The sequence below is a fragment of the Brachyhypopomus gauderio genome, chromosome 8, assembly GCF_052324685.1.
Source record: "Brachyhypopomus gauderio isolate BG-103 chromosome 8, BGAUD_0.2, whole genome shotgun sequence".
Lineage (NCBI taxonomy): Eukaryota > Metazoa > Chordata > Actinopteri > Gymnotiformes > Hypopomidae > Brachyhypopomus > Brachyhypopomus gauderio.
In genome coordinates, this window is record NC_135218.1 from 12,201,859 (window position 1) to 12,229,401 (window position 27,543).

Genomic DNA, 27,543 nt, shown 5'->3' on the forward strand with positions numbered 1-27,543 from the left:
CTCCTTTAACAACGCGCTCAACACTGAACGTAGCGGGAGTTACAGCGGACCACGCAGAGAAAGGGTGGGGCCATTTCGTCCTAAATCCTGATTGGTTCAGTCCACTGTCTATATTGAAGATGTGCCAATGGGCTGCCCCCTCTAAATTGTGGGCCGGTCTCTTAGAAAAAAAAGGGAAGAAAAAAATCCATCGGCCCCTGAGGACTGTCGGCCCACCGGGCAAATGCCCGGTACACCAGATTACCAGTCCAGCCCTTCATCGAGATCATAGTTGAATTAGTATAATTAGTGTAGTGTTGTGCAGTGTAAATTCCTGCAGAACTCCTGAGTTAATTTTAAACCTGGAGTTTTACTGTGTGCGTTTAAACTGGGAATAACCTTTTTCTGACTCAGTGACTACATGTACTGCAGTCGGTGGGATTCCTGCTCTATTTTACTCTGGCTTTGGCTTTTAGTTGTACTTCTGTGTAGTAACATTTATGCAGATGCCATAAAACATTCTTTGCAGTGATATGGCAGTAAATTATGAACTAGAGATGCAGTTTAAATTACCTTATCCAGAGTCACGAAGAAATAATGCAAAGCTTCAATCTCAGGAGAGGGGCCAGTGGTCAAGTAAAGTGGAATTTCTCTTGGCTGTTGCTGGACAAATCATCGGTCTAGGAAATGTGTGGAGGTTCCCGTACCTGTGCTACAAGAATGGAGGAGGTGAGTGAACAGAGAATGAACATGGCAGTTTGTTTCAGTGGTATTCAGACATTCTAGAAACAGAAAGTCATGTGCTTTTAGGTTTAAACTCTATTCATACATAGCTAAACACCATGAATCAAACGATTTTATCAAAAAGTGATAAAGTTAAAAAGTGATTTTTCTTTAGGGGTATCAATGCACTGCACTGCTTTCAGCATTAAAAATTGGTCCTAAATTATTTTGGTCATTAACAGTTCTAAAATTGTGACTTTTTCCTTTAGGGGTATTTTTCATTCCTTATGTTGTCTTCCTGATTGCCTGTGGAATTCCACTCTTTCTCTTGGAGACATCGTTGGGCCAGTACACCAGCCAGGGAAGCATCACCTGCTGGAGGAAGATCTGCCCTCTCTTTGAAGGTGAATCCTTAATGTTCAAAGATGACTCTGGAGTGTCAAAAAAGGTCTTAGTGTCCCAGCAGTCATTCTAAATGCAAAGTAAAAGCTACCAAGCATAATTCCTTTTTTTCTAACAGCAAGCAGGTTTTGGGCAGTAGGACACCATTCCACTACTCCACTACAGTGTCAGTTGCCCAACCAATCAGCACTCAGTAGCAGAAATGCCAGATGTGGGTGGGTGTGAGAAAAAGATGAAGCTCAAAAATCTATGTTAGAATTCTTTTTCCCCTCCTCCCCAGGATTGGGCTACGGGAATCAGGTAGTTCTACTGTATTGCAGCATCTACTACATTATTATTCTGGCCTGGGCTTTCTTCTATCTCTTTTCCTCCTTCAGTGCGGAGCTGCCATGGGCTAGCTGCAGTAACCAGTGGAACACGGGTATTTTAATTCATATTTACCCCTTATGAGTCATGTCAAAATGATTTTGTTTAAATGTATTGTAGAGTGAACACCTAAATGTTTACCTCTCGTTTCTCCTTCACAGAAACGTGTGTTGAGTTTGACAGGGTGTACAATTTAAGCAACTTCAGCATACCACAGAATGCAACTTCACCTGTCAAGGAATTCTGGGAGTGAGTCATTTGTGTTGTAATTATGATAAAATTATTATCATTACATTCCATCCTCCAAGAAGGCATTCACTAGTCCAAACGTGGTGTTTGTTCTCCAGGAGGAGAGTGCTAAATATCACAGGTAATGTGAATGAGTTGGGCAGCGTGAGGTGGGAGCTGGCTCTGTGTCTCCTGCTGGCCTGGATCATCTGCTACTTCTGTGTGTGGAAGGGAGTGAAGTCTACAGGCAAGGTGGGAGACTCAGAAGATCTTAGTGGTGGATTTACAAACTCAAGGATGAGTTTTCATTGCATTTGACACTTTGGCTCTTCATTCTTTCATTCTCAGGTGGTCTATTTCACTGCTACTTTTCCTTATGTGATATTGGTGGTGCTCTTGGTGCGTGGACTCACATTACCTGGAGCTGTAAATGGGATCATTTTCTATCTTTATCCAGATCCTACACGCCTCGCAGACCCACAGGTAGAACTAACAGAATGTGACACTTAAAATAATTCATATTTTAGTGATACCAACCCGTCCTGAGTGGTAAAAAATATAGCGTATTCTTTTTTATTGTCCGCTGTTAATTTTTCCTGGCAATGCTTTTGTTGTTTGAAACTGTGGTGTGTAAGTGTCTTTGCATTTTACTTTTTGTGCCAAAGGGTGATATGAATGTCAGCTTTATACTCAGTTTATACTAAGATTTTTGTTGTTGTTTGATTTTTTCTCTTTGCTTCTTTCTCAGTCAGACACTTGGTGAATTGTCTGCCAGTGACAGTTCTTTCTGTGTTGCCATGTAGGTGTGGATGGATGCTGGAACACAGATTTTCTATTCTTACGCTCTGTGTGTTGGGTGCCTCACTGCTCTGGGAAGCTACAACAAGTACAACAACAACTGCTACAAGTGAGCAAGCTAAGCTCATAAATCTCAATATACTTATGCTTACAGTAATTGTGATATGGACTCTTATTATTTGTATAATTTATATGTTGCCTGGTTGATAATATTTCTTATTTTTGGTTCCAATATTCAAATGTTTCTTCAATGGTTATCCTAATCACATCCTAACCATATCCTAAGAGTGAAGGAAATATTGATAAATGGAAAACATAGCAGAGATAATGGCATGCTGGATCGCTACTTTGCAGAGACTGTGTGTATCTCTGCCTGCTGAACAGTGGCACCAGCTTTGTGGCTGGCTTTGCCATCTTCTCTGTGCTGGGCTTCATGGCCTATGAGCAGAGAACAGACATCTCAACTGTGGTAGAGTCAGGTGACTAGACCTTTCAACCATGTTGTTTATTCTTCTTAATATTACTGAATGTAGTCATTCATAAACATGTTGGTGTTATTGTTTTACAGGTCCAGGGTTGGCTTTCATTGCTTACCCTAGAGCAGTTGCAATGATGCCTATTCCTCAGCTATGGGCCATTTGTTTCTTTGTTATGATCATTCTACTTGGCCTGGACAGTGAGGTCAGCACGATAAAATCCAGTGAAAAGTTTATGACAAACTACAGTTTATCTTTATATAATTTTATTGTATTAAGCAAATTATCTGACTGTAAATTCACATGTATTTATTTCTGTTCCCTTTTCAGTTTGTGGGTTTGGAGTCGCTGATGACGGCCATAACCGACATGTACCCCTCCTTCTTCCTCCTGGGGCACCGCCGCAAGCTCTTCCTCCTCCTCATCTGTGCTGTGAGCTTCTTCATCGGCCTGGTGATGGTTACAGAGGTGATGATGCTTAACCTGCTCCACCCTCAGTCAAGTCATCTACTATTGCAGTGATCATTATTGAACACATGGCCTGGCTGACCAAGAGAAGTCATTTGGTGGTTTACTGGGGATGAGTGGGAAAAATTTAAGCTTCCATAATTTATAACATGAACTTGGCATTTCTGAAACACTTGTTCTTTTCCAATAGCTCTTTTCTCTGAATGTTTTCTATGAATGTTGCTTTTGTTCTGCAGGGCGGCTTGTACATCTTCCAGTTGTTTGATTACTATACTTGCAGTGGGATGACCCTCCTACTATTTGCCATTCTACAGTCAGTGTGTGTAGGATGGGTGTATGGTGAGTACTCCATATGATATATACACATATTGAGTAGGTTATGTGTTTGTGAACAGGTATATCATGAATTATGTATATGGTAAATGGTGTGGTAATGTGGGAGTGTTGTTTGTGAGTTTGATGTCTATTTTGGGCAAATAAACATTAAATCATGATGGTGTATTCATTGCTCTTAGGTTCTCATCGTCTGTATGAAAATATTGTGGACATGATTGGGTATCGTCCCTGGACCATAACACAGTACTGTTGGAAATACATTACACCTGCGGTCTGCACAGTGTGTATCTATGAAACTAAGACGCTTTGATATATTTTTTATCAACTACTAATGTATTCCATGTATAACATGCATTTTCTCTATCTTTAGGCTACATTTATCTTCTCTCTGGTCAAATTCACTCCTCTGAAGTTTAACAACAAATTTGAATATCCCTGGTGGGGCTATGCTATTGGTTGGTGGTTCACACTCTCTTCAACCCTATTGGTTCCCCTTTGGATGGTCTACGCCCTCCTCACATCCAGTGGTTCACTCAAACAGGTTTGTTTCCTCCCAGAATGGCAGATGGTATGGTAAATGCCTTTCTTAATCACACTTGCCAAGGAATGTACAAAACAAAAATTAAAACATTGCAATCTTTATCTACCTTGAAACAATTGTTCTTGTGATCTTATAAATTGAATTATTTATAGAAATTGTATGTTTCAACTTGAAATATGTTACTTCTTTTAGAGATTACATGTTCTGTGCACCCCATCGAGTGACCTTCCTTCGACATCAATAAAAAGAGAAAAGCTGTAGAGGCTGTACATTTCTAAACATCAGCAAGGACATCCAAGAAGCACATCGGATCACAGTTACGTCAACCACAGATATCCCAAGAAGCCCGCATTTACATCAGTCTTCCACTGAACTGTCAGGGTTGTTGTGGTAACACACTTTGACACAGAATACAAGTGGAACGGGTGATGATGGAAGGTGTGCTGAAAAGTATTAATCAAACATTCATGCACAAGAAATATAGATAAACACATTTCAGTTTAGCAAACAACTGCTAACAACAGTGAGTGACACCAGGGACATTTGGTGATACACACGCATGGGCCAACCCACTCCTGTCATTTGGTGATACACACGTCATTTTGCAGAGGTGAGTTCTAAGTGATCTTTTTACATGTAAATATGGTCAAAATCTCAGAACAGCTGTTGTCCGTTTAAATTATGTGTGTGATGATTGTCAGAAGATGTCATTAAGTCTTGATTACAAAATTTGTTTAAAAAATGTAGCAGTGCAGAACAGAGGCTTAGAAATGGTTTGGAAGTGATTAACATATAATGTTAACAGGCAGCATTTCAGTCACACTTTGCATATTGGCTGTATTTTTCAACCATTATGTTGTTACTTCACCAGTTAGCTGCATGACTCAGCACATGTTCTATGTGTAGTTGGCTATATCAATCTAGTCACATTTTAATCCATTAGCAAGCCAAGCATTAGCCAGGTAGTCACATTTTAACATCTCAGTGAGGACACTGTGGTCAAGAGCAATGAGTGAAATCACACTGTAATGGGCAAGGAGTGCAAAATAAAAAGGAAGCGATCACACCAGTCACAGGGGAAAAAGGAGGAATTTAATAGAGACAGTGCACAACACAAAACCTGTGATGTACTCCAAATTAAGGAAACGATAACCAGCTGTCAACTGGTACAAAGACAAGACATATATAGACGGACAAATGACCCTCAGGTGCTGGGGATTATAGTAAGCCCCACCCACCTGAGGGACGAACACAACGCAACAACAAGACAACATGAAATACTGCCGCTGTGGATGGAGGCGGACACGTATTTGGAGTGATCTGGTAGTTTGCTACCATTGATTAATATTATTTTAGCATGTCATTGAATCAAATCCATGTCAAAGCAAATACTTCATATTTAACTGGTTTGACAGATCACCTCATATAATTCCCACAGAAATGGCACTCACTGAATATTATCTCTTTCTCAGAACATTCTCTGTATACCCTTGAGATGATTGTGTGCGGAAATCCCAGTAGATCAGCAGTTTCTGAAATATTCAGACCAGCCCGTCTGGCACCAACAACCATGCCACGTTCAAAGTCACTTAAATAACCTTTCTTCCCCATTCTGATGCTCGGTTTGAACTGTAGCAGATCCTCTTGGCCATGCCTACATGCTTAAATGCATTGAATTACTGCCATGTGATTGGCTGGTTCGATTGGCTGATTTACTTCAGCAGAGCTGAGGAGCAGCTGCTTAAACTGTGTACATAAATTTTGTACAATATGTACAAATCTTGTTCACTGATTTTATAAGATTTATTCATAAACTGTATGAATATTAGTATATTAATCAAAACAGCCCTCAATGCATTGAAGAATTGTTATAATTATTTGTGTTTTCTGGGGTACAAATGTGTGTTTCATTTGTTTTTTACATTTTATTTCACAACAAAAATCTCTTCTATGTGCACAAATACCAAATGTTTCAGTTTCCAAATAAATGTGCCAGTTGTAGACCAAGTCCATTGGTGTTCTGTAATAAAACAGTTTTAGTGAATGCGTTTGGAAACCTCATCTCCTCATCTCTTATTGCATTGTCTGTTAATATCTTGTTGTGTTATTCTTTGTGTTTGTTAACCATACTGATATACTAAACCATTTTATACTGTAAATGCTAGCTAGTTCCGAAAAATAAAACGTAACACAGCATAACACTAAAGATTCATAGACGGTCATGAGTCCTGAAAGAGTCCTGAAAGAGTATGCTGTAAATCCTAATTGTATGTAATAGCGACTGACATGAGTATAAGAGAAAAAAATAGTATAAATAGAAAATAGCTCCTCTTATACTAAAGTCTATTATACTTTATATATGCTAATTAACTAAAAGGTTGACAGTTAATTGACCATGATAAACTACATTTTTCTTAACAATCTCCCTCAATAAAATACAGTGTTGTCAATATTCATCGAGTTAAGGATGGGCACTCTCCATCACTGACCATCATTCTGTACATTTGAATATTTTGAAATTAATCTCAAATATGAACAGTCAGCTATAATGTTGGTTATAAATATAAATAAGATAATTAAATAAGATAATTTGAAGAACTTTGTTCTTGATTATAATGATGATTATAAATGAAATTCTAGTCATTGTTTAATGGGGAACTAATTTTCACCGTTTTAAGCTTTTAAATCCTATTACTTGATTTTACAATTTTACTGAACTCTCTTGGTGTTTTGGAGCTTGTTGCAGACCCTGATTAATGGTTTACATGTGAAGTTATTTAATATTTTAGATGTTGAAACATCTCCATCTGTGCACATGTCAAGTTGCATGTAAACAATGCTTAACCTGCTCATGGGCAAAAACAGGACGGAAGCAGACCTAACTGGTTCAGACTATAACCAATGTCATTAATAGTTATCAATATTTGGAGCTTATCTTTGGAACATATTCTGCTTCCACAATAGGTTTCATGCACACATTAAATGTTTGCTATTCTGTTTGTGTTTTTTCCTTTTATATTTAATCATTTTATATGGTTTTTGTTTTCTCAGAAAAATATCTGGCAAACAAACTAACCTGTAAAGCTGCAAAATTTTACTCCTCTCAAAATTAAAGCATCTTGAAAATTTGCTGGCTGTCTCAATGATGTGCAGTGTCTTTCAGAGGATTTATTTTATTGGTTATTATATTGTGTTGTTGGTTGCTGTTTTTACTAGCTGATTTTCAGGTGAAAACATTAATCCATACTTCACAGCACAATTGTAATCAGCACATTCATACCTGCCAACATTAAGCTGTAAAAATATGGGGTATGTTCCAGGTTAGTGGCAACACACCTAGTCTCCCTGCTCCCATATAACTCTACACCACTGATTAATAGAATAAATACAGTAAATAAAGTAAAATTACTTTTAAATAGTATGAAATACCTCCATGGCTTGCCTGTGTTTGCTAGCTAGCTATTCTATCAGGTTTAGTACGGTGTTTACCACAATGCTCTGTGATAAAGTCAGCCTGACATATTTTGCTAAATAAGTAATGTCTGCTACTGTGGCTAGAAGTAGAATAAAATGGGTAAGTTCTCACACTTGAGTGGGCTGCAGTTTGGAAGTCTGTCTCTTCTTTGGAGCTTTTTCATCTATTATCTGGCTCGAGCAAGAAAACATCTGCAATGTTTTTTCTTGGGGGTGAGTTCTTCCCTGGTGTATAGTGAGGCCCATGGAGGGGGAGTTCTTGGTCAGCAAAGGCAGAGTAGGAGCAAGGGCTCAATCCAAGATTTGAGCAGATTAATGTGTGACAGCTGGGTTGCTGGTGCACCTGGTTGTTGCATGTAGCAGTTTATGAGTCTAACCCACTACATAACCCACTACATAACAGTGTATGGTCCTTGCCATCTCACCAGGAATTTGCAGTTTAACAAAGAGACTAAAAGTGACACCTGTCTCCCAACTCATGGGGACAGTTGTTTGCTGCATCCTGTGCATGCTGGGTCTCATCCATGTTATCTTTCACAGTTGGGGTGAGCTTTGTGAACCACACTTGCATGGTTTTTATGTACTTTGTTATCCTTTTGAATGGAGAGGGCTTGTATTCCCAGGCCTTTTCTTGCCACGGCCAGGAGCCCCTGGGGCTGGTGGCCATACAGCAACTTGAATGACCTTACTTTAGCCTCTATAAATGACCAATGAAAGTTGTCTCTTAGCTTCTCGAGTGTCCTCTCTGATCCGAGGTCACCCTCTAAAGGGTAAATGTGAGCTAGGTGCATGTGCATCGTAATGTCTATTTATGAGTGCTGTAGTACCAGAAGCTAACTCATCCGTGGTGCCTGGTGCGGTGCACCATCATATTTTTCAGGGATTGAGAGATTTAAGGTCTAGGTTTGAGGTCTTAAGCTGCCAGTAATGTGCCTTTGAGGAGGTAGGACTGGCTAAGCAGGTTCCTGACAAAGAGCAGAGGTGAGCTACCACAAGGTCACTTTGACTATTTAGAGTTGATGCTTATAATTGCAGAGTTGCTCCCCCTGATTTGCTAACATTCTGAGTACTTCATGCATTTGACTGGATTTAGCCAGTGCAGTCTTTTAGTCTTTTAGTCAATAGTCAATAGTCTTGACTCAAAGCCATGTCTGTAATCCAGTTGTGTTTATTTAACTGAGACAAACAAATATAAGGACAGTACAAAGCACAGGTCAAAGAAACTACAAAGCAAGGCTTATTAGGACAATAAATCTGCAAACTTGTGAATGCTGTTTACAAGATAAGATAATCCTTTAATAGTCCCACACTGGGAAATTTAGCATAGATTGAATTACTAATTATATGAATTACTAATACATGGACTTAACTTTGACTACCTGAAACCAAACCAATGAAAAGTAACCAGCGTACCTGTAGGGAAGACTGGCTCAAGGAACACAGGACAGGTGGTGAGGACACAGAAGTGGTGAAGAGAGAATACATAGAAGCACAGCTGTAGTACAAGTAATGTTTTTAAATGGCCAAATAAACACTAGGGGAAAGGTACATCATTGAACGTACTATTCTGAAATAGTATAAACATACACATAATACTGATAATATTAAGCACAAATAGATTACCTTAAGTATAAAAGTATAAAAAAGGAACATTTGAACAGTAAACAGGAAAAGGCTAGAAAGATTACTTGCATATTCAACTTGTGACAGATCCATCATAAAGGCTCTTTTTTTATTTCACGCAATGGAATCAGCTCGACCTTCATCGTTATCAGAATCAGAATCAGAAATACTTTATACGTAATTCAAGTGTTGCCGAGTGTAGCTATGAGTTAACATGGTATGTGCTGTTTAGTTGGACATTTGTGTTTTATTTTAAATTTTTTAATTGTATTTTTATGTTGCGTTCCTGTCAAAATCTTGTGTCTAAGCTTGTGTCTAAGGTGACAGAGCAGAACCAATAAACACACAAATTAACCAGAACATTTTCATATATGTGCAAGTATGTACAAATGTAAAGGTGTACACATAAGCATGGCAACAATACAACAGACACAAAAATGCACAAAGTGAACACTGTCAAATACGGGTCAGTGGCCAAACGGTGCTCAAGCAAAGAAAAACAAACAAAAATGCACTTCCCTCGTCTGAAATGTTATTAGTCTAACTTAACCCTGACGCAAACAAGGAAGCTACATTGGCCAGGTAGTTAGTGATGGCACCCCACACTATTTCCTAATGTGTGTAACCAGTGTGCACAAGTTTACGTGGTGCAGTGTAGGTGCGTGCACATGCTAGCCTGTTCTCAAAAGACAACCTAGTGGGAGTAAAAACAGACACCCGACAATGAAAACAGCATGAATATTTACACAGCTGTTTACTGCAGAGCAAAGTCAAGCCAGAGGTTCCGTGTTATAAACAGTAATATAGAAAAATAGCGGCTAAGAACAAAGAAGGACTGTGGACTAACAAACGTTACGACTCGACTGTGCTACGAAAGCCACAAATTCAAGTCTAAAGCCCCCTTCGCGCCTCGCGCAATCCCCCAATATAACGGAAACCTCCCGCCCTCAGGTGGTCAGCAGATATAGTTCGAGTGGCAGAACGATATTGATGATTTGTTGTCGGTGCGCTCTGTATAGAGAAATTAAACATAGCAGGGAAGCCCCAGCAACTACATAGACATCTAACGCTTTAAAACAATACATATGGGTTAATGGGTTCATTAGTAATTGTTTGTATATTGTGGCATCTGCCTCTAGCTCCAACAGGATTTCCAAAATCACTAAACTGTAATTATGGTTGGGGGTTGTTACTGCCATTGTGGTGCCTATTATTCATAATAAACCTCATTACATTTTGCTGACATTTTCAATTTTGGTTTGTTACTGTTGTAAAATGTGAGTTTGTACTCATTTTACTCACAATATTGTTTATTGCAGTTATGACACATATTTAGGGTGTACATTTTATTAAGAGTGTGGGGGAATTTAACCATTGTACTTGCAATAAAATGCAGAAGCAGGTGGCCTGTGTAATAGTCATATTTAGAAATTATATAATTATTAATTCATACTCCTGGTCTAAAAGACAAAGTAGTGTAAAATGAATAACTTACTGATATTTCTGACATTAAATGTTCTGTATTATTTTCCACTGTATGGCTTATGCCTGGGAGTATTCTAGACATATTTTCTCATATGAAGATATGTGTTTGATAGAGACTACAAAGTACTTGTGTAAGTTGCTAATTGCTTTAAATAAAATGGTTCATCTGTTGCTGTTAGCTGTCAACACATACAGAATCAAAACAGTTCCATGATAGAATGCTACCCATGCAATTTGTCCAGTCATGAAATTTCCTAGCTAATAAATATTCCATTGTCAACTGTCGGTGGTATTATATCAAAGTGGAGCAACAGCTACTTAGCCACAATGTGTTAGGCCACGTGAAATGACAGAAAAGGATCAGAGTGGGCACAAGATCAGATCATGTGGCACAAGAACAGTGCTGATAGAGTGAGTTCCCATGGTTGAGCAATTGCATCCAAACCTTACATCACAGAGTGCAAGGCAAAGTTACGGATGTTGCGGTGTAAAGCATGCCGACACTGGGCTCTAGAATCACACTTCTCTGTCTGACAATCCAGTGAGTCTGGGTTTGGCACTCCTAAACCTTGTGGAATGTCTGCCCAGAAGAGTTTAAGCTGTTGTTGCTGCAAATGGTAGGCTGACATCATATTAAACCTTATGAATTAAGAAGAGGATGTCAATCAAGTTCATATGTGTGCAAAGGCAGACGAGCAAATAATTTTGGCAAAATAGGGTATATGGTCAATACCTGCTGAAGAAACTGCACTCCATAAACATCTGGCAATGGAAACTAACCAGTTGCTCACAGATGGACCCAACCCTTTATGTTTAACTGAAGGCCAGACAGTTCTGATCCTGAAGAACACTGAACTGAAAGGTGCAGTTCTATCCAACTAACAGTCAATAGTCTGCCACTGCCTTCAGACCAATAGCATGCATCACCATCAAGTGAGGGGTTTTAAAGAGCTGCCCTGTCCTTGGTACTTTTCTGCATAAGCGTGAAGGCCATCAGTGAAATCATCTCCAAGAGTGGCTACAGCTACCAGCTATAGAAGCTGTACATCAGCCATACATCAGACTGTATGTCAGAAGTGAAGTCATTGAGTCATTCAGACTGGATAAGTGTGGACAGATGGTTACAGGGAGAGATAAGGTAGCTAGACCAGAATGGATCATGCTACCATAAAGTGACGTAGCAGATGTTGAGGGCATCTACAAGTACTTTGGAATCCCACAGGCCAATATGAATCATGAAGAGGTCACAAGGAAAGCAGCTACATCTAGATACCTACAACGAGTGAGACAGTCCTGAGAAGTCAGCTGAATGAGAATGAGGGTTATCAATACCCACAGTCTCCCACTAATCAGATATACCATTGGCATAAAAAACTGAAATAGAAATGACCAAGTTAAGATCCTATGGGCCTGATGGCTAACCTATGGTTAACCTATCAAACACAGATAGCAACATCAGGAACAACAACAACACAAAAACATTTAATAACTGCAAAAGATGTGGAAGGCGAAGGCAACAGTGGTTCCCATGGTAAATGGAGAACTAGGAGCTCTGGCACCTAAACTGGGAGAGTGGCTCCAGCAGATCTCAGGAACAACATCCAAAATCCAAAAAAAATGTCCAGAACAGTTCAGTACTGGGACCAGCTAAAATACTACACAGGACCATCATGCTCCTGGGTATTATACTGTATTTGTTACCAATTGAAAAATAAATGATGCTCTCAATAGTCACCAGAAAAGAGCACAGAAAAATAATACACCCCCGACCCAACCACCCAGATTCAAAATTGTTCATATGCCTGTGGTGTAGAGGTATCAACCATTGATATAGTGAGTTTTTTTATTTTACATATACATTTAATTAGTCCTACCAATTTAGTGTAGTAACCCATTTAAAGTTACAGGTAATAAATTTTGCTTTATCTCGCACTGCTTTGGTTCTGCTTGGAGCAATTTTTGGCGAAGTTGTAAGATTATTCACTTATACACAGCGACTGCCTGTAAGCTCCGCCTTCTGTTACATATACAGATACGCGCGCCTACACGCGCACACCGCCTTATATGGACACATGTGACTACATGCTCTAATTTGTTTATGGACGGCTAATTTGCGTGCTCAGAGGGATGCGATTGACAAGAGTATAAACGTACTAAGGACAATAACAGTATGTACGACTAAGTATGTACGCACTATATAGCCGGCAAACTTTTGAGAACTGCTTGTTTAACTTCTTTAACAGCCTTCACCAAGTAGCCGGCAATATTTATTGCGTTCCCTTTATAGTCACACTATTTTTGTCGTTGTTTCGCAATTCTGCATGTAACGCTATATGACAAATAAGTCCACGGAGACGTTCGGAGGACATTTAGGTTGAGTTTTCTAAGCCTCGTCGTTTGTACCGGGTAAGCCAGCAAACAGAACAGCCCAGTGTTTTGTGTCTCATTCTCAGCAGATGAATGTAGGCCAAAGGGCACACGGAAGGCGTCGTTACTTCATGTGTTTCTTCCTGTACTCCATAGGGGCTGTTCGCTTACTCATTACCTGAATTGTGAGTTTTTTTTATTAATGGTTAATGGTAATATAGGCTGATTACATTCATTCACTACGTTTGACCCATATGCTTGTCTTTAATCATTCATAGACTCGACTAGCAAGTGCATGTATTAATGTTTTTAGCAGCATGTTCAAAAGTAACGTTAAACGTTTTGTTTTACTTATTTTTATTTTTTGTTAGCACAGCAGTATAAACCTGAGAAAAAAACCGAGGTATAAAATGTCGGTATATAAGTTCAAATTCATTTGCATGACAGTAGTTTAATCAGTATGCGATGTATGGTTTATACTACAACCCGAAATGTCAAATCAGGGACTGTATTCCATAAAGGTTTAATCAGTTCCTGTTCATTCATATGTAAAAAAAGTGCTTGATTTAATAATTGAAGAAAAAATCTGACTTGAAATACACTTAAAAAGTAAAATGCTTAATAGTTAAACTAATGGTTAATAATATGGCAAGCAATATTTTGTACAGTTATCATGACAACTGTGCTGGTATCAGGACAAATGCTATTGATGTCCCTGTATAATTTCTAGATCTGTTGGTTTGGTCCAGTTCTAGAGGGGTTAAGGATTTTTCAGGCTAATGTTTTGTGTCCTGATTGCATAAAAAATGTAATATGGTACTGCGGTAATACTGTTTGTTTGTAGTACACTGTTTAGACAGTACACACTTTGTCCACTGAATATGTCCTCTGTAGCACTATAGGATTAATATAGTATAAAGTTGTTTGGAGGGAGTAAAAAAAAAACACTAGGCAAGTGTATGGCTGGTTGTAAGATTTACACATGGTTGCTATGCAATGTGTGCTATTAAATTCACCCTTTGAATTAAAAGATCATTTTGTGGAAACATTCAGGTCTAAGGTCAAACATGTTTTCTTCAGAGACCTTGTGTAAATCAACAAGGCGCTGTCTGCTTTAATGTTGTTGCTGTCAAGGATTGCTTCATTTAATGTACTTAAATGAGGAGTGTGTACATAGACAAATTTGGATCATAGTTTAATTACCAGTATACTGGGAATTACTGCAGAACCCCCGAGTTAATATTAAACCTGGAACTTTACTGTGTGCACTTAAACTTTGAATAACTTTATTCTTAAAGACGACTCCGTGACATTGAACTGCAGTTGTTGTGATTCCTGTTCTGTTTACTCTGTTTTCGAGCTTTTAGTTGTACCTCTGTGTAGTTACATTTATGCAGATGCCTAAGAACATTTTGCCTCTTTGCAGTGATATGGCGGTAAATTTTGACCCAGAGATGCAGTTTAAATTGTCTTATCCAGAGTCAGGAAGAGATAATGCAAAGCTTCAATCTCAGGAGAGGGGCCAGTGGTCAAGTAAAGTGGAATTTCTCTTGGCTGTTGCTGGACAAATCATCGGTCTAGGAAATGTGTGGAGGTTCCCGTACCTGTGCTACAAGAATGGAGGAGGTGAGTGAACAAAGAATGAACATGGCATTTAATTTCAGTAGTATTCAGACATTCTAGAAACAGAAAGTCATGTGCTTTTAGGTTTAAACCCTATTCATACATAGCTAAACACCATGAATCAAACTAATTTATTTAATCAAAAAGTGATAAAGTTAAAAAGTGATAAAGCACCTTTTTTTCTTTAGGGGTATCAATGCACTGCACTGCTGTCAGCATAAAAAAATTGGTCCTAAATTATTTTGGCCATTAACAGTTCTAAAATTGTGACTTTTTCCTTCAGGGGTATTTTTCATTCCTTATGTTGTCTTCCTGATTGCCTGTGGAATTCCACTCTTTCTCTTGGAGACATCGTTGGGTCAGTACACCAGCCAGGGAAGCATCACCTGCTGGAGGAAGATCTGCCCTCTCTTTGAAGGTGAATCCTTAATGATGACTCTGGAGAAGAAGAGTGTCGTGGCACTCATTTTAAATGTGAAAAAAAACTAAAAAGTAACAAGCTGCAATACAGTACACAGTTACAGAGGGTTTTAATTTCACTGTGTTGGGTACATATATGCCCTGAGGACTTACATAACTCTAATCCAGAAAAAAATGTACTGTATATTTTCTAACAACAGCTTTTGGAATGTGTCTTTCAAAGCATAACAAAAAAATGAATCCCACACAAGTCTTTCTAATGTATCTGCAGTACAACTAACAATAAACATGGAATATGCTTGGTTAGCAAACAAATATGGTAAAGAATGTGATATTATAGGAGCAATGAGACATTTTCCCAGTGATATTTTTCACGTTTTGAAACTGCCATTATACTGACACCTAGTGGCCTGTATGTGATTCTGAGATTTCATACTAAATCTAGAGGTTCTTTTTGAAAGAATGACCACACTAATGTTTTCTGAGTTTGTCAGAACCTAAAAGTGCCTGTGAGTGAGTGCACAGTGAATTAAGTTAAATGATGAAAAATGTAAAAGCTTTTTCAACATTTGACCAGGCTCTTCCTTTAACTTTGTAGTTAAGTAAATAGATGTATTACGCCAAAAATAGAAATATGGGAGGGAATATTTTCCTTCAACAGCAAGCAAATTTTGGTGCAGTAGGACACATTTCCACTACTCCAGTGTCAGCTGCCCAACCAATCAGCACTCTGTAGCAGAAATGTCAAATGCGGGTGGATGGGTGTGTGTGAGAGAGAAAAATGAATTCCAACACAAATTTTCTAACTTCTTCTTTTTTTCCCTCTTTCCCAGGATTGGGCTACGGGAATCAGGTAGTTGTGCTGTATTCCAGCATCTACTACATTATTATTCTGGCCTGGGCTTTCTTCTATCTCTTTTCCTCCTTCAGTGCGGAGCTGCCATGGGCTAGCTGCAGTAACCAGTGGAACACGGGTATTTTAATTCATATTTACCCCTTATGAGTCATGTCAAAACTATTTTGTTTAAATGTATTGTAGAGTGAACACCTAAATGTTTACCTCTCATTTTTCCTTCACAGAAACGTGTGTTGAGTTTGACAGGGTGTACAATTTAAGCAACTTCAGCATACCACAGAATGCAACTTCACCTGTCAAGGAATTCTGGGAGTGAGTCATTTGTGTTGTAATTATGATAAAATTATTATTGTTACATTCCATCCTCCAAGAAGGAATTCACTAGTCCAAACGTGGTGTTTGTTCTCCAGGAGGAGAGTGCTAAATATCACAGGTAATGTGAATGAGTTGGGCAGCGTGAGGTGGGAGCTGGCTCTGTGTCTCCTGCTGGCCTGGATCATCTGCTACTTCTGTGTGTGGAAGGGAGTGAAGTCTACAGGCAAGGTGGGAGAAACATGAGACTCAGAAGATCTTAGTGGTGGATTTACAAACTCAAGGATGAGTTTTCATTGCATTTGACACTTTGGCTCTTCATTCTTTCATTCTCAGGTGGTCTATTTCACTGCTACTTTTCCTTATGTGATGTTGGTGGTGCTCTTGGTGCGTGGACTCACATTACCTGGAGCTGTAAATGGGATCATTTTCTACCTCTATCCAGATCCTACACGCCTTGCAGACCCACAGGTAGAACTAACAGAATGTGACACTTAAAATAATTCATATTTTAGTGATACCTATCCATCCTGGGTAGCAAAAATATAGCATCCTTTTTTTATTGTCAGCTGGTAACTTTTCATGGCAATGCTTTTGATAAAACTGTGGTTTCGAAGTGTCTTCATGTTTTACTTTCTGTGCACAAGGATGGTATGGATTTCACCTGTATGTTTATACTTGCATGTTATTTGATTGTTTGTCTTTGCTTGTATCTCAGACACTTGGTGAATTGTCTGCCAGTGTTCTTTCTCTTTTGCCATGTAGGTGTGGATGGATGCTGGAACACAGATTTTCTACTCTTACGCTCTCTGCATTGGGTGTCTCACTGCTCTGGGAAGCTACAACAAGTACAACAACAACTGCTACAAGTGAGCAAGCTAAGCTCATAAATCTCAATATACTTATGCTTACAGTAATTGTGATATGGATTCTTATTATTAGTATAATTTATATGTTGACTGGTTGATATTTTTTATGCAGAGGCTTTGGATGCCTAAGATCAAATTGACATTAGTTTCCAAATTTAAGCTTTTACCATATTTTAATTAGGTTCAAATGTTTCTTCAATGGATATCCTAACCATGTACTATGACTATGAGTGAAGGAAATATTGATAAATGGAAAACATAGCAGAGATAATGGCATGTTGGATCTTGTCTTTGCAGAGACTGTGTGTATCTCTGCCTATTGAACAGTGGCACCAGCTTTGTGGCTGGCTTTGCTATCTTCTCTGTGCTGGGCTTCATGGCCTATGAGCAGAGAACAGACATCTCAACTGTGGCAGAGTCAGGTGACTAGACCTTTCACACATACTGTTTACAGCACTACACTTCTACATACTTTTTAAAAGTTGAAGAGTATGTTATCCTTACAAACTTTCTTGATTGCTTTCACAGGTCCAGGATTGGCCTTCATTGCATATCCCAAAGCGGTAGCAATGATGCCTGTTCCCCAACTGTGGGCCGTTTGTTTCTTCCTTATGATCATTCTGCTGGGCTTGGATAGTGAGGTCAGCCTGGAGGAAAGAATATTCATCACTACCCATAATCCATTGCCTTAACTATATTAGGCAAGTGATTTGACTGTAAATTTACTTGAGCTTTTCTCTGTTCCCTTTCCAGTTTGTGGGTTTGGAGTCGCTGATGACGGCCATAACCGACATGTACCCCTCCTTCTTCCTCCTGGGTCACCGCCGCAAGCTCTTCCTCCTCCTCATCTGTGCTGTTAGCTTCTTCATCGGCCTGGTGATGGTTACAGAGGTGATTATGCTTAAACTGCTCCACCCTGAGCCATGTCATCTACTATTGCAGTGATCATTATTGAACACATGGCCTGGCTGACCAAGAGAAGTCATCTGGTGGTTTTCTGGGGATGAGTGGGAAAAATTTAATTTTCCATAATTTATAACATGAACATTATTTAAACACTTGTTCTTTTCCAGTAGCTCTTTTCTCTGAATGTTTTCTATGAATGTTGCTTTTGTTCTGCAGGGCGGCTTGTACATCTTCCAGTTGTTTGATTATTATGCTTGCAGTGGGATGACCCTCCTACTATTTGCCATTCTACAGTCAGTGTGTGTAGGATGGGTGTATGGTGAGTACTCCAAATGAGTATACTGTGTGTGTGTGTGTGTGTGTGTGTGTGTGTGTGTGTGTGTGTGTGTGTGTGTGTGTGTGTGTGTGTGTGTGTGTGTGTGTGTGTGAATATACATACATGCATACATGCATATATGTGTGCAGTGGTGAAAAGCATATACATATACACACACTATATTGCCAAAAGCACTCGCTCCCCTTCCTCGACTCTCATATGAGCTTAAGTGACATCCCATTCCTAATCCATAGGGTTCAATATGATGTTGGTCCACCCTTTGCAGAAGGGACAGCTTCATCTCTTCTGGGAAAGCTGTCCACAAGGTTTAGGAGTGTGTTTATGGAGATATTTTACAATTCTTCCAAAACCACATATGTGAGGTCACATACTGATGATGGACGAGAAGGCCTGGCTCTCAGTCTCCGCTCTAATTCATCCCAAAGGTGTTCTATTGGGTTGAGGTCAGGACTCTGTGAAGGCCAGTCAAGTTCATGCACGCCAGACTCTACCATCCATGTCTTTATGGTCCTTGCTTTGTGCACTGGTGCACAGCCATGTTTGAAGAGGAAGGGACCAGCTCCAAACTGTTCCCACAAAGTTAGGTGCATGGAATCATTCAAAATGTCTTGGTATGCTTAAGCATTCAGAGTTCCTTTCACTGGAACTAAAGGGCCAAGCCCAGTTCCTGAAAAACAACCCCACACCATTATTGCCCCTCCACCAAATGTTACACTTGTCCCAATGCAGTCAGACAAGTATTGTTCTCCCGTCAACCCCCAAAACCAGACTCATGCTTCAGATTGCCAAATGGAGAAGCGTGATTCGTCTCTCCAGAGAACACACCTCGACTGCTCTAGTCCAGTGGCGGTGTACTTTACACCACTGCATCCAACGCTTTGCATTACACTTGGTGATGTGTGGCTTGGATGCAGCTTCTCAACCATGGAAACCCTTTCCTTGACTGTGGAATATTTAGGAGCGAGGAGATTTCATGACTGGATTTGTTGCACAAGTGGCATCCTATAACAGTACCACGCTGGAATTCACTAAGCAACCCAGTCTTTCACAAATGTTTGTAAAAACAGTCTGCATGCCTAGGTGCTTCATTTTATACGCCTATGGCCATGGAAGTGAGAGGGACACCTGATTCCGATTATTTGGATGGGTGAGCGAATACTTTTGGCAATATAGTGTGTATGTGTGACCCCCTGCTTAACGACGGACCGGAGTTACGACTGACTTTTTTTTTATTTCGCGTGGTGCACGGAGAAGCAGTAACCGCACAGTGGAGTGTTGTGGAGTGTTGTGTACGATAAGTTGAGACAGCGCAGCCTCCACCGCAGCCCATCTCGGCAACGTGATCGCTCTTTCTCACGCTGTACGCATGCTCGAGAACATTGTTAGTTTTTGTCTATACTGTATTTACGATCAAAGCGTATCTAAATCTAGGGTCACGCTTAACAACGAAAAATGCTTTACGACAAACTTTTCTGTCTCTAACCCTGTCATTAAGCGGGGATTCACTGTTTGTGTGTGTATGTGTGTGTATGTATGTGTGTGTGTGTGTGTATATATATATATATATATATATATATATATATATATATATATATATATATATATATATATACACTACCGTTCAAACGTTTGGGGTCACCTAGACCATTTTGTGTTTTCCCTGAAATCTCATACTTTTATTTATCAAATGAGTTGCAAAATGAATAAAAATATAGTCCAGACATTGACAAGGTAGAAATGTTTAGAATGTTTTTTTTTTATTTATTTGAAATAATTTTCTACTTTAAACTTTGCTTTCGTCAAATAATGCTCCCTTAGCAGCAATTACAGCATTGCAGGCATTCTAGCTGTTAATTTGCTGAGGTAATCTGGAGAAATTTCACCCCATGCTTCCTGAAGCCGCTCCCACAAGTTTGATTGGGTTGATGGGCACTTTTTTCGTACCATACAGTCAAGCTGCTCCCACAACAGCTCAATGGGTTTGAGATCTGGTGACTGCGCTGGCCACTCCCATTACCGATAAAACACCAGCTGCCTGCTTCTTCTCTAAATAGTTTGTGCATAATTTGGAGGTGTGCTTTGGGTCATTGTCCTGTTGCAGGATGAAATTGGCTCCAATCAAGCGCTGTCCACAGGGTATGGCATGGTGTTGCAAAATGGAGTGATAGCCTTCCTTATTCAAAATCCTTTTAACCTTGTACAAATCTCCCACTTTACCAGCACCAGAGCAACCCCAGACCATCACATTACCTTCACCATGTTTGACAGATGGTGTCTGCTAAATGCCATAAATGTAAATGTAAATGTCAGGCACTCTTCCAGCATCTTTTCAGTTGTTCTGCGTCTCACAAATGTTCGTCTGTGTGATCCAAACACCTCAAACTTTGATTCGTCTGTACATAACACTTTTTTTCCAATCTTCTTCTGTCCAATGTCTGTGTTCTTTTGCCCATATTAATCTTTTTCTTTTATTAGCCAGTCTCAGATATGGCTTTTTCTTTGCCACTCTGCCCTGAAGGCCAGCATCCCGGAGTCGCCTCTTCACTGTAGACGTTGACACTGGCGTTTTGCGGGTACTATTTAATGAAGCTGCCAGTTGAGGACCTGTGAGGCGTCGATTTCTCAAACTTGAGACTCTAAAGTACTTGTCTTCTTGCTCAGTTGTGCAGCGGGGCCTTCCACTTCTCCTTCTACTCTCGTTAGAGCCTGTCTGTGCTCTCCTCTGAAGGGAGTAGTACACACCATTGTAGGAAATCTTCAGTTTCTTGGCAATGTCTCGCATGGAATAGCCATCATTTCTCAGAACAAGAATAGACTGTCGAGTTTCAATTGAAAGTTGTCTTTTTCTGGCCATTTTGTGAGTTTAATCGAACCAACAATTGTAATGCTCCAGATTCTCAACTAGCTTAAAGGAAGGTCAGTGTTATAGCTTCTCTAATATATATATATATATATATATATATATATATATCTCTTAAGTAGGTTATTATGTGGTTGTGAACATGGATGTTGTGAATTATGTACTGTATATAGTAGACAGTGTGGGAGTGTTTGTGAGTTTGACATAATAAACATTAAATCATGATGGTGTATCCATTGCTCTTAGGTTCTCATCGTCTGTATGAAAATATTGTGGACATGATTGGGTATCGTCCCTGGACCATAACACAGTACTGTTGGAAATACATTACACCTGCGGTCTGCACAGTGCGTGAAACTAAGACTCTTTGATATTTTGTTTATTAACTAATGTATTCCAGAATTGAACATGCATTTTTCTCTATCTTTAGGCTACATTTATCTTCTCTCTGGTCAAATTCACTCCTCTGAAGTTTAACAACACGTATGATTACCCCTGGTGGGGCTATGCTATTGGTTGGTGGTTCACTCTCTCTTCAACCCTATTGGTTCCCCTTTGGATGGTCTACGCCCTCCTCACATCCAGTGGTTCACTCAAACAGGTATGTTCTCTTCCAGAATGGCAGATGGTATATGGTAAATGCTTAATCATACTTGCCCAAGAATGTACAAAACTAAAATGGCACTAATTCCATCTGACATTTGTGAATACTTAAAATGAAACAATCGTACTTGTGATATTAATTTGAATTATTTACAACAACTGAATGTTGTAATGATTGTAACTTGTAATCTTTTGCCTCCTTAGAGATTATGTGTTCTTTGTACCCCATCAAGTGACCTTCCTTTGACTATAAGACAAAGGGAAATGCTGTGAAACTAAAACATGTAGAGGCTGTATGTCTCTAAACATCAGCAAGGACATTCAAGAATCACATAGGATAACAGTTATGTCAATGATAGATATCCCAAGAAGCCCACATTTACGTCAGCCTTCCACTGAACTGTAATGGCTGTTGTGGAACACATGGAACGAGTGATGAAGTTATTACTGCTCTAAGTATTAAATTATCAATCTTACCATAGAGCTCAAGATGAAAGACTGTTAAGAATGGAAATATTTCAAGCTGCTTTGTGCTCTTCTCATAGCAGCACAGGGTACAGTAATTCATGCATGATGATCCAAACACATTCACAAAAAACCTAGCTAAACACATTTCAGCTAGCAAACAGTAACTCCAGGGATATATCAATCAGCCAAGCCACCTCTAAGATGTTTTGAAGAAAGTAAAGCTAAGGTTGTGCTATTTCATGTGGGTATATGTCCTTACTTGGAGTATGATTATTACTAAAGTTAAAGGAAGGGTTGAGTTTGGAATTATAAATACACGAGTTGGTAATTATAAATACAGTCCATATATACTTTGTTACGTGTATGCATTTTCTGCACGTAGCCAGTGTTGTCTCCTTAGGGTCTTTTGTCACTAGATTTAGTGATTTTTTTTTTTCCAAAAAGCACCTAATGGCAAATCTACAGGCTTTTTGTACAAACGTTAGTGGAGCAACACGGTCTGTAGGGCAGCTGGTATAGACTGAATGAGCTGTGCGTGTGTTGCTAAGGACCAATAACTAAAATCTGTATTTTTGCTCCTTTGTTTAAATATACAGTTTTCATTTGATAATTTTTACTGTTCTGTGAGATGGATAGGATAAGCTAGATATTCCATTGCTTTAAACTGTCACTCCAAGTGATCATTTTACATGCAACTGTAGTATTGCCAAAATCACAGCACAGCTGTTTTCCTTTTAAATTGTGTGTGGTGATTGTCAGATGTCATGATTTATAAAATCACTAAAAATGTAGGCTTAGAAATGGTTTAGAAGTGACTGCTGATTAACATGTAATGTTAACAGGCTGCATTTCAGCCACACCTGGCTTATTGGCTGTACCATTTATGTTGTTTACTTGACTAGCTAGCTATGTGACTATGCCTGTGTTCTACATGTAGTGTGCTGTGTAGCAATATACCTAGTCACACTTTTAATCTATTAGCAATCAAAGCATTAGCCAGCAGGTCACATTTTAACATTTCAGTGAGGATTTTGTGATCAAGAGCAGTGAGTGAAAGCACACACTGTGATGATTACGATTTAAACTTCTAAAGGTAACGTTAGGGTATTTTATGAGAGACTGACTACCTCTCCATTGCTGAAATGCACATTAGTAGATGAGTGGTGGTCAGATGACTGTTTTGGACCGGTCAGTCTGGTTTTGCTGCTCCGTGTTCTCCAGGATGGACACATGTTTGTCATGTTCTGAAGTGATCTGGAAGTTTACTACCATTGATTAATATTCTTTTAGCATTGGATCAAATCCATGTCAAAGCAAATACGTCGTATTGAACTGGTTTGACAGGTCACCTCGTACCTCAAGTCTATAATATACATCTTGGCCAGTTAGGATGTTGTTAACACTGTGAAAATGCTAAAAACTATTTCAGTTCTTCGTTGTTTGTGCATTTTTTTCCCCATGGAAGAGTGGGAAAGGTTAATGTTTTCTGTACACTATGTCAAACTTGAATACTGTCTTGGTAAAACATTACTAGAACAAATTAGTCAGCTTTGTTTGTTAGGTAGGTTATGGTTTTATTTTGGTGTGTTGTAGTGTCATTAGAGTCTAAAGGACTCAATGTTTAATGTTTAACATTGTGAGCTGTGACTAACAATTACATAGTAAAAAGTGGAGTAATTTTTGCATATTTTGCAGCAGATTAGAGTCCAGTTAAAGCATTTAAATTTTGTTTCCTTCTGTGATTTCCAGGCATTTCAGATAACATGGATTTGTTTTTGTTGTTGTTTTTTAATGCTTTAGTGCAGGAATTGGTGGTCCAGCAAAACTAGGCTTTTTAGTTTCATGCATGGTAGACCATATATGGTCTACCATTGTCTACCATGGTCTACCAATATGCTTCCAGTGACTAATGCATGGATGTACACTACTGATTTTTTTTTGCTCCTGGTCGGACATCTGCTGCAGAGTTTAGAGAGAAAATGTAATCTGAGCATGAAAATGGGATAATTCAAATTATCTTAAGCAAACTAGTTTAATGCACAAACATATCGTCTGTATTTCACAAGAGCCAGAGTCCAACAAGAACTGTAACTTGGCAGCAATATTGTTGTATATTAATTTCACTCCAGTTTTTCCCTTGGGGTCCTTTTACTGAAAAATATTATTTACAGTTGCAATGCAAATGATGAGTTTATCTGAATGAAATAATAACTCCATCAATGATTGTGGCAGTAAGTGGCAGTAGAAATAATGATAATGGGGATTATTAAATGGTTCTTAAAATACTAGTAACCAATGATGACTTAATTGCTCAGAAATTCTGAACTTTATAAGAAAGCTCTAGGGTAGGCCAGATTAGAGAGCCTCATAATCCAGTGTATCCGAAATTAAACCAAGTGCAAGGTTCTTCCTGTCGTCAGTGAAGGCTATTCACCTTTTGAGGTTATGGAGCTGATAGTAATTTTCAGACGTTTGTGATGTTCTTGAAGCTATACACATTTTGTGACATTTTGTGAGTTTTTGGCCTTGAGAGAAAGGAATATAAAGGCCCTGTCTTTATCTGTTGTTCTGTTTAATTTTCAGATACAATAATCTGTTTTTGATTAATTGCAGAAAATGGTCACTTTTCTCTGTGTAGTCAAACTGACAGTGATTAGATGTATGTGACTTCTACATTATGATGGAAGGAAATGTTTGAGGAGCATGTACAAGTTTAATAGTGAAGGGCCCAAAATTGAGAAATGTTTCCAAGCCATGCTGTATCCAGGAACAAAGTTCCCAGTATAGCAGTATTTATAGCCAAAACATTGCCAACCATGTTCTGCAGTCATGGTGATAGAAATCATGATCACTGAGAATTTAACTGAATTAAGCTACTTAATTATTTTGCCAAGACAGGGGAAGTGGAATGAATATCTCCGTGGTTAGACTCAAGAATGATTTTCTTCAAGAGGCTAATAGCACCTGCTTAGAAACTATGTAGATGTTGTATTGATTTATTCTTCAACCTTATGAATATGACCAGAGTATATTCATTGTAAAAGCCTTAAATACAATAAAGAAATTAGATTTAGCAATTGAAGATTTTTGATTGAAGAAATCAAGAGGATAAGGGAAGTGACACTGGGGGATGGAGAAGGGAATGTGCTGGTGGGAGATGTGGTCATGGGCAGAGACAGTTGTTTGCTCTGACATGGCATTTCTTTGTGTGAAAGTCAGTCATGCAAGAGACCTAAAGTACCTAAGGTAATCATTAATCCACTGTTATGATCCGTTTAAACTAAATTTTGCTCAGGCTTCCTGGATTGTGTTGATTCCAATAATTTTACCTGGATTGCACTAATTAGAAAATCTAGCAAGCTTGAGCAAAATCCTGGTGAGGACTTTTACTTTCTGAACCTGGAATTGACACCTCTGCGCTTAAAAATAACTAGTCATTAGTGTAACTATATAGATCATAGTTGTTTTAAAAGAACTCCGGTCTGACACTTCAGAAGTTTGTCTTAATGAAATTACTTTTAGGACTATGGAGGATTTTTTTGACTAGAGTACTGACTAGAGGGGCAGTACTGCTCCACCCTGTCTCCACCTATCTCCAACCATAATGGCCCTCTCCCCTTCCCCTTTAAAATGCTACAAAATGTTGTAATTATTTGTGTTTTCTGGTCCACAAATGTGCTCCATTAATCTAATTTCTGTTTTTGTTTTATTTCTTTTTCTTCTGATCTCCAGTTAGTGCACTTAAAATCTCTTCTACCTACAAACACTGTTTTCTGACATATGAGCCAGTTTAGACCAGCCTCTTGGTCTCCCATTCTATAATACGACTAAGAATGCTGTGGAAACCCATCTCCTGTATTTTTAAACTCCTCTTATTTGGGTGTCTGCTGGTTTTTCATTCTGTAATATTTTCAATCCTGTAATGAAACTGAAAATAAACTTCCATTTGTAGGTCCGAGTGGATCCATTTGTGGATTCAAATTAATGTGCGCAGAGACCTGGTTTTGATTTCTCACTCTTGCAGTTTAGCTTGATGGTTCTGCATACTGTGACATTTACTGTTCTTTCCAGTGTCTCAATACTTCAAAGAAGATATAGTCTCCTGAGAATCAGTACATAACTTGAAAAAAGTATTAAAACAAAAGTGTTGCAGTATAAGGGATTTTTGTTGTATAAGTGGGATAGCATATGATGATGATTTTGAGGTTTCTCAAACAGACCAGGTCAAACACTTCTCAATTGTATAGTCAAGTGAAATGTGAAAATTTTTAGGATTGCTCAATTACAAGTAATACATTTATAATAAAATGCAAAATGGATATGTTTTTATCAACATAATAAAAAAAATATATTTTCTTGATTGATGAAGAGGAATTGTTTATAGCTACCTGAGTGAGTGCAAGACAGGTTTATTCAGAAATGATCATGTTCTATGGTTGTGCCTTGTTTTGTGTTTTCTCAAGTGAAATATTTGAGTTCATATAAAAACTACATACTCAAAACAATTTTCAACTTAATTTGCTCATTAAAATATTTGAAAGAAGTAGGATAGAAAATGATGAAATTGAACAGAATAAAAGTATAACAAAATCAGAAATGGACAACCTTCCATTACCTTACGTGTATGTATATATCTTGTAAATTACAATTTCTGTATAATACACCTTTAACCACCCACTCCTGTTGTCCCATCATCACTTACATTCGCACTGCTGTTCGCATACACCACTGTTACGGTCCTCACGCCTAGACAGGCCGTAACAGAATTGGGGGCTCGTCCTCCTTTCTTTTGGCTCTTTGTTTGCTGCTTCTTTTGGTTTTGGCTGGTGGGTTTTGTTCTTTGTGGGTGGGGGTGTGTGTGTGTATGTAAAATGCCGGACTTTGACCTTACCCAGTTCACTGTTTATCCGACTCTTGAACAGTTTGATGATTGCCGCAAGGTTGACTTATTGTTGGTGGCTGATTTCTTTAGTGTGGATGTGCCTCGTTTGGCTCCCAAGAGAGAGATTAAGAGGATTTTGGA

General features: G+C 38.8%; 1 protein-coding gene and 1 pseudogene across 7 annotated transcripts; both read left to right on the forward strand.

The window, feature by feature from the left end:
* Positions 1–211: 211 nt before the first annotated feature.
* Positions 212–6,361, forward strand: LOC143521519 (sodium- and chloride-dependent GABA transporter 2-like; annotated as a pseudogene). Its single transcript, XR_013132791.1, has 14 exons — positions 212–708; positions 972–1,106; positions 1,385–1,525; positions 1,632–1,719; positions 1,818–1,950; positions 2,047–2,181; positions 2,502–2,605; positions 2,851–2,975; positions 3,065–3,177; positions 3,303–3,440; positions 3,677–3,779; positions 3,956–4,056; positions 4,147–4,317; positions 4,510–6,361. The product of XR_013132791.1 is annotated as a sodium- and chloride-dependent GABA transporter 2-like (transcript).
* A 2,321-nt stretch (positions 6,362–8,682) lies between these two features.
* LOC143521520 (sodium- and chloride-dependent GABA transporter 2-like) lies at positions 8,683–26,483 on the forward strand. 6 transcript variants are annotated; one of them, XM_077014447.1, is made up of 15 exons: positions 8,683–8,772; positions 14,693–14,892; positions 15,173–15,307; positions 16,143–16,283; positions 16,390–16,477; positions 16,576–16,708; positions 16,814–16,948; positions 17,243–17,346; positions 17,644–17,768; positions 17,875–17,987; positions 18,100–18,237; positions 18,469–18,571; positions 21,696–21,796; positions 21,880–22,050; positions 22,257–26,483. In XM_077014447.1, the coding sequence occupies exons 2-15, from the start codon at positions 14,697–14,699 to the stop codon at positions 22,323–22,325; spliced, it is 1,752 nt and encodes a 583-aa protein (XP_076870562.1). In that variant the 5' UTR covers positions 8,683–8,772; positions 14,693–14,696; the 3' UTR covers positions 22,326–26,483. The 6 variants fall into 6 exon arrangements, with proteins under 6 accessions (XP_076870562.1, XP_076870560.1, XP_076870559.1 ...); XM_077014445.1 differs by lacking the exon at positions 8,683–8,772 and adding an exon at positions 12,937–13,067; XM_077014444.1 differs by lacking the exon at positions 8,683–8,772 and adding an exon at positions 12,961–13,081.
* The last annotated feature ends 1,060 nt before the right edge of the window (positions 26,484–27,543 follow it).